Raw genomic sequence first — 8,090 nt, forward strand, 5'->3', positions numbered from 1 at the left:
CTAATCAATTTTGTGTTTGAAAAGCTTCTTCAACCAACTCTGAATTTTGCTGGTGACTATTTGATTAAGAAGAAAAAGCCTTATAGTGTAGTATAATTAATGGTATTAGTGGTGTACTTACGTAATGTCTGGATACTATGATTACACTAATCTATACTTATTATATAACACTATACGTATAGTGTAGTGTAATTACTTGTATTAGTAGTGTAATTATGTTAATGTCCAGATACTATAATTACACTACACTATAAGTATAGTGTAGTGTAATTACATTGATTCAAGAAGTTTTGCAAATACAACACAATGTGCACATGCTATAATTACACTACCAGATAATTCCACTACAATACATCAAATGAAACTACTTACCGTTTATGTAATCTAAATCAATACTAAATTGTTTTATGTAAATTAAACTTCCATTTTGCAATATCGTCAATTTTTATTCAATTCGTGGATATTGGAAGGTTTAATCGAAAAGTCACTGTGTATGAAGTTATAATTTGTGGTGAGATGGTAATCGATTGAGAATATCACTTGTTTAATTTGCTTAAGTTATTGAATATACATATCAAACTAATGTCAATTGGTTGAATCTACCAACCGGGTTTGCATCATAGATATTTAGTTTAATTACACTAATTGTATATATAATTACATTATTTGATTCATATAGTTACCACAGCCTTTTAATATGTATTTGATCCAACCCATAATAAAAAATTAATTCTTTGTATATATCTATATTCTTTTTGTTATAAATTAATTTTACTTATAAACTTCAAAAATACTATAAAGCTAAAGATAATTTATTTCTAAAAAAATTATTTTTGTGGCGCATAACTTTTATTATAATTTATTATTTTTAGAATTTAAATTTTAAATTTTCTCTAGTTTTTGTAAAAGTATAGAAGATTGGTAATTAAAATTGAATGAAAAAGGTGATAATAATATGACAATGGTGCTCTGTGATTTGGTTTCCTTATGAGACGTGCTTTGGAAATCAGGCATTATACTCACCAAAACAACATGAAATATAGTAGCGTATTAATGCATTGTTTTTTTTATTGTTTCAAACATTATTGTACATCGTTTGCCTCCTAACCGTTGTTAATAGTACGTGCATGATATGTGTATTGTTTCTTGTATTTTGCTTAAATGTTAAATATTATTTTTCATCAATTACCCGTGTAGCACACTAACGGGTGGATTGAAGAGCCACCCTTAATTATGGTAATTCTAAGCAAAACATGAGCGTTTACATGTTATTTTAAGGATTTAGGTTACTACTGTATATGTTGCGTGTTTGTAGGTACAAGGCTAAAATTAATGGCGATTCAAGTGAGCTATGATGGAGAGGAACAAAGAACTCGAGAGTTGGTGATGGAAGTCAACAAGTCAAAGAAGAAACAAGGAATATGGGGCTGAGGCTACTACCGTAAGCTACGGTAGGGTTCCAGCGTAGCGGCCTGGCGTAAACAGATTGAGGCTGGCGTAGTGACTTTCAAAGCCACCGTAAGCTACGGTGGCCACCGTAGCTTACGGTGGACCCTGACGCAGAAATTGTAACTGCCATTTAAGGCCGTTTTGGGATGACTTTTGGGTATCTTTTTCATTGTTTTTTATTAGAGACACTTGGGGAGGCGATTTGGAGGAGCTATAACTCAATTTTGAGTTATTTAAACATTGGAGACTTGTTTTTGATTCATATGCACATTGTAATCGAAGGGATGATGACTCGAATCATGTTCAGCTAATTTCCTTTGTGTTTTCCCTCGGATTGTAAGGTTTCATATTGTTTGTTGTTGAATGTTTATGCAATTGCTGAGACGGTAATTTATTATTATTGATTTCATAATTACGATGTCTATGTATTGATTGATAAGTTGTTAGTTTGTTTAATTCGTGTTCTAAACCGTCAGTTCTTGGTGCTATAGGCAATCGGGATTAATCGGGTGGAATTCGGGGTTGGATAATCTAATTGATTTTGAGTGATAACCTTTCAATTGTTAATCCAAGTACTTAGTCCTCAATTATCACATTCACTTGCATATTCATGAATTATGTTTTATAGTTCGTCTCAGACTAAACGTTTTCATTAACATTCATTGAAACATGAAACCGAGGGAAAGCATATCCTCTCGTCTTTGATTAAAAAAAAAACAGTGTTAAGTGTTTTAGTTAATTTTCGTTAATCAAACAAAACAATCAAAACTTTGAAATTTCGTTTTATGCATTTAGTTTAAATTTAGTTAATCTATAAAACTACTTGGTAACACATATTCCACGAACTCTTTGTGTTCGACACTCATTTACCACTATTTAATTAGTTGTATTTGGTTTATTTTTTCGCGAGTCTTCGACCTCACGTCACACACGGTTCTCAAGAAAATATTATTTGTTTATATATGAAACGAGACACTCACTCGGTAAAATTTAAAAATAAAATTTGTAAGGTATATAATTTCATCTTTTTAACTCTCAGTAAGGGCCCTGATTTCTTTCTTTGCTTTAGGTCAGCAAAATGGTTGGCTGTCCCCAGTGGCGGATCCAGGATTTTTTTCTAGTGGGTTCGTTGTTTTTAGGTGCTCTGAATCATAGGATTGGGCATAAAAATTTTCCGGTCGGTTCAACGGTTTGGGTCGGCTAAGATTAATCACATAATAAAAATACGATACAGTAATTTAAAGAAAATGTCTCCATTAAAAACTACGGATAATTCGCATGTCTTTGCCGTTGGTGTAGCTATACAATTGGGCTTATGACCGTGTTTTTTCATACGGTTAAAACTATGCTTAAATTTCATCTAGACAGATAAAATTTCATAAACATAAATACAAATGCTGCAATTGCATACACATTTATACTTAGAACAATCCTATTTGTTTAATTAGACAACATCTTCATCTTTTTAACATATCTAGATATATATGAAGCAAATGCATCGTAAATAATTTATTATGTAGAGTGTGAGCTCTAGGGTGAAAAAAAAAGAACCCTAAATATGTTTCGAATAAAAAATATTAGAAAACATGCAGCAAGAGAGAGTTGAAATTAGGTATCTTCAATTATAAATTAGAGACTTAACCACTAGAGCAATTGTTCAATTTGCGTATGGGTTCACTCTGTATTTTATAGGTGGTTTCACTCCAGTTTCTTTTTATAGACGTTCTACTAAAAATCCAAAACTCAGTGGGTTCCCGTGAATCCGGTGAACCCACAGTGGATCCGCCCCTGGCTGTCCCTAGTCGTATAGATGATTCGACCACGATTTTTTCAATAATTTCATCGTATTCTCATTTATATGGATCATGCCATGATTAAACATAAATTGGACGTCTCTTGTAAAAGCTCATGACAAAAGATCATGACTAAGCACACAAAATCAAATTTATTTTTGAGAATAAGTGGCACAATGCGATAAAGATACATGCATCTTAAATAGATTTAAGAATTATTTTGGAGAGCTTTGTAGCAGATTAATTAGTTTCTCCAGATTAATCACAGATGAACCAGAGGGAAATGTGCATGCTGCCTCAGCCTTGTTCTTCAAATCAATGACATTCTTTCTCATCTGTTTTCCCTTTTCTCCATTCATCAAGTCAACCACTAACTTCGAAACTTCATCTCTCTTAACATTATTGTCGATCTCCAAGGCAATCTTCCACTTATTGCAGCTTAACCAGCAATTCGGTCGTTGATCAGAGAAAAATGGCCAACAAATCATTGGGACTCCATAACAGATACTTTCGAGTGTTGAATTCCATCCACTATGTGTTAAAAACCCTCCTATTGACGGGTGATTTAGAACCTTTTCTTGTGGGCACCAACTAACAAACATCCCTCTATTGCTTGTCTCTGCCAAAAACTCGGGTGGAAGCTCAACAGAATCACCACCCACAAGGTCCGGTCGTATCACCCATAGGAATGATTGATTGCTCTTAGCGAGCCCCCAACAAAACTCAACTAGTTGTTGAGGTGTTATCACAGTGATGCTACCAAAATTTACATAAATAACCGACAGCGGCTCTTTGCCATCTAACCATTCTAAGCACTCAGGCTCTTCTTTCCAAAGACTTGATTGAATGGAATCTAGAGATTTATCAGCATTATTATTCTCAAGAAGATGCAAAGGGCCTATGCCGTAGCACTTAGGGAGCTTTAAAGAGAGCGTATCTAGAATATCATATTCTAGCTCATTAAAAGTGTTGAAAATAACGGCCTTTGCGGTTTTTGCTCTCTCTATTTCCTTCAGTATAAATTCAATCATATACTTTTCACCAGGATAAACCATTCTAGAAAAAGATGGAATATCTTTTAGGCGTATTCCCGACATGGCGGGGATACAATCAATGACTGTATCCAAATATCCATTTACTAAATAACTTGGATCTGCACAAAAATAAATAAATAAAATAATAATTTATTTGGATACAAGTTAGCATCAAATTAGTTTGCTTAATTTGAAAGGTGGCACCAAATTACTATTACTTTACTATTTATATAATAATTAAGAGTATTGGAGCCGTAAAGGCATCGATTAGGCCATGTGGCGGCCAATCACCGTCCACATTAAATTTTGGGTTTTTTATATTTATGTTTATTTTCGATACTGTATCAAAAATAACTAAAACCATCTGTTATGTTTTAGTTTCAATACCATATGGAACACAACCGAAGCCGACTGAATTTGTGTCAACTCAGCGCCACAACGCGTGGAACTGACAGCGCTCGGGTTTTACCAACTGAATCTGTTTTAAGTATTTTATTTGCGTTAATCTTTCTATAAAGTAACGCTTAGGTTTACCAACGTTGTTTATATAGTACCGTACTGAGCGTAAACGAAACCGAAGGTTTACCGACATTGTTTATATAGTAACGCTTAGGTTTACCAACGTTGTTTGCTCTGGTTTTACCAATGTCCAGGTTTTACCTATCGAATAAACATTGTTTCAAACATTTTATTTATTTACATGCTAATATTTTTAAATATTAATTTGACAATTTTTTTTTAGGTTTTGAAGATTAGGTTTTACCAACGTTGTTTATACATAATCAATTCTTACCAAATTCGCATCGGCTCGTTGTTGTAACGCTCGAATTTACCTTACATGGTTTTACCAACTCTCGGGTTTCAAGGCTCGGGATTTACCAACCCCTGGGTTTACCAACCAAATTCACATTGGCTCGTCGCTACAATGCCCCAGTTTTATCGACCGGATTTTCGACGCAATACTTGCGGGAAAACCATTGCTGTTACCGCTACGACTTTTTAATCTGTAAATTTATTTTAAATTTATACAAGTTTCGCTATTGTTTCTTGCGTTTATTAATTTTTTTAATTCAGTGTTAGTATCTTAACGAACGTAACCCGTACCAATCGAAGAACCACCATTTGTGTGCCATTGCAACACGATGAGTAAATAAACACATCCGACTTGTCCAAAGCAACGCACCGGGTATAACGCTAGTATAGTATTATTAAGAGGTTTGATGCCAAAAAGAATTTTTTGTATATTTTATTTGCTTTGTTTTGTTTTTAGGTAAATCATTTTGGTCTACAACCAATTATTTTGTCTTGGTCTATTGGTTGTTGTTGATTTGTTAATGCCTAGGAAATATTATATTAGGGAAGAGGAAAGGGTGCAAGTTCGAGGCTCAATTCTATGGGAAAAATTCTTGGTGATTTTTTTGCGTGAGACTTCGTTTCTTTGAAGCCCAACATCTTTCCTAATCGAAATTTTGACCTGCAACAGCCCTAGAAACGACGGCGTCCCAAGAACCAATTGTACCACCATCCAATACCAGTTAACTTTTACAGATCAGCACCACCAACTCCAACTTCTTCACATCTTTCAAGATTTGTTACAAGCTTATGGTGGCAAGAAATCCAACAAATAGTGCCTTTGCAAGCTAAACCCTACTCCTAAGACGAAGATCACAGGTATAGTGGCGAGACACGAGTCGTGACCACCTTGGTGACTCGTTGAGAACACCCCCTATATGTGGTAGTTCAAATCACATGGCGACTACCATGAAAAATGTGTCCCATTCTTGTGGGCAAGAACACTTTGAAGGGGCGGGCAATTGATACGATCCTAAACATTAATTCAGTTTAACATATATTAATTAAGTTTATTATTACTTAGTTTCCTTATATTCTAGGGTATTTTTCAAACAACAGTAACCAAATTTCAAAAGTGTTTCAGTTAGGTCCCTCATGGAATTTTTGCTCAGACCGGTAACTAAATCTTCAAATCGAGCCTCTTTGTTTGTTTTGTGCATCAACTAAGCGATGGATGAGAAGATGTGGAGGTCGGGATCTAAAAGTATATGTAGTTATATTTAAATGAATTTGAAAAACGTTAATTATATTAAAAATAAAAAAATATTAATAAAATCCACGACACCACTATACGCCAACACAACAAAAATAGATAAAAGATTTCGTCGTTCAAAAAAAAAATGCTGAAAAACATATTTAAACCTATATAATTTGAAAAAAATATGAATGTAAGTGAGTTGATTGAAACATTTTTTTTAAACTTAAGTGACCTAATTATATTATATTTTAATTAGGTTTTCTTATTGTTTATCTTTTCCTATTTTTGTGTGTTGGTTTTCCTATAAAAAAGATTGTAATCTTCGTTTGAGAATAATTTTTTTTGAAAAATAATTAGAAAATTGTTCCAACTTCGTTTTCTTTCTTCTCTCTTGTTCTTGAAGCTTAGCCAACTCTATAGGGCTACCGAATTGACCATTTCAAATCGGTCTGTATCATATTCCCGAATTAGAACAAAAGAAATTTGGATAGGACATATATGGCCTTGTTTAGCAGCATTCCTAAATCCCTTTATAATATTCAACACATCAGTGTGATGTTTAATGAGTGTGAATGCGTTATTTTTTGGAGCAGGTATGAAAGTTATGTAGCAGTTTTTTTCCCATGTAAAGTACTGTCAACACTGATCAAGACCTTGACAAACTAGGAAACTTGTTTGCAACCATGAATTCATCAGGTATCATCTAGTCTTTAACCAATGTCTACTATGAAATATTTCTTTCTATATGGGCCAAAACATGTACAATAAAGTTTTGTGAGAAGTATATTTAACTTGATTGTACAATAAATGGGGAGAATCTTTACCTTTGAGTGGTATCAAACCTTTTTGTTCTAGAATGGCAGTCTGATCGTAACATAAGAGGGAACCCGGTCCCGATGTCCATAAGAGAACTGCCGGAATACCCAATTCTTCGGCCACAGGGAGGGTGTAACCCATATACAAATCGGCCAACAAGCAAGTCACCGGGGAATAATCAGCACTCGCTTTAGCGAAGACACTTTTAATTTGACCCAAACCCTTTGCAAAGATGGACTTGACTAAAGATGGTGTGTCCGGATGGACATTGGGGTTTTTCGGTGGTGGAAGACCATCAGAATAGGTCTCGAAGTGGAAGGAAGGGAGACCCTTTAGGGCGTTAGAGCCTAGTGATCTCTGAAGGCGTCGGTGGTCGTACTCAGTGATGACAAAGGTGATCATGAAACCGTTGGAGTGAAGGAGTTTTGCAAGTTTTAACATTGGGTTAATGTGACCTTGTGCTGGGGCTGGTATGCACACTGCATGTGACTTGTGTTCTTGTGTTGAACCCATGTTTCTCTCTCTCTCTCTCTCTCTCTCTCTCTCTCTCTCTCACACACACACACACACACACACGCACACTTACAAAATGAGGACACAATAGTTAAGAGCCATGTAGTACTGCATTTATAGGCCACCGTTGAAGAATGTCACGTTTTAAAACTGAAGAAGAGAGATATAATTATTTCTCAAAGGAACTTATAAAAGATCTAATTTAGATTCAGTTTAATTAGTTAATATTCTTGTCAAAGGTCTTACCAGAGGTTAATTATGAAATCTTATATTTTGAGTAAAAAGAAGGATAACTGAATTTACACAATGATAACCAAGTTTTTAATCAATACTTTTATAATAACATTTGACTCATAACTGGGTCACTGGATGGATTAAAAAGAAGCATCATTCTGCCATGCATGTCTTCGATTTTTCTACGGTTCATTTTTGTCA

The 8,090-nt window shown here is 34.4% G+C and overlaps 1 protein-coding gene across 1 annotated transcript; it reads right to left on the reverse strand.

Moving 5' to 3' along the window:
* Window positions 1–3,373: 3,373 nt before the first annotated feature.
* On the reverse strand, window positions 3,374–7,667 carry LOC143589865 (7-deoxyloganetin glucosyltransferase-like). Its single transcript, XM_077070506.1, has 2 exons — window positions 7,151–7,667; window positions 3,374–4,395 (listed from the first exon to the last, which is right to left on the reverse strand). Exons 1-2 carry the CDS (start codon window positions 7,653–7,655, stop codon window positions 3,458–3,460), a joined length of 1,443 nt encoding a protein of 480 aa, XP_076926621.1. The 5' UTR covers window positions 7,656–7,667; the 3' UTR covers window positions 3,374–3,457.
* Window positions 7,668–8,090: the final 423 nt, after the last annotated feature.

This window comes from Bidens hawaiensis, unplaced genomic scaffold, assembly GCF_021521415.1.
Source record: "Bidens hawaiensis isolate Kalapana, Puna unplaced genomic scaffold, B.hawaiensis_p1.1 tig00037988_1, whole genome shotgun sequence".
Lineage (NCBI taxonomy): Eukaryota > Viridiplantae > Streptophyta > Magnoliopsida > Asterales > Asteraceae > Bidens > Bidens hawaiensis.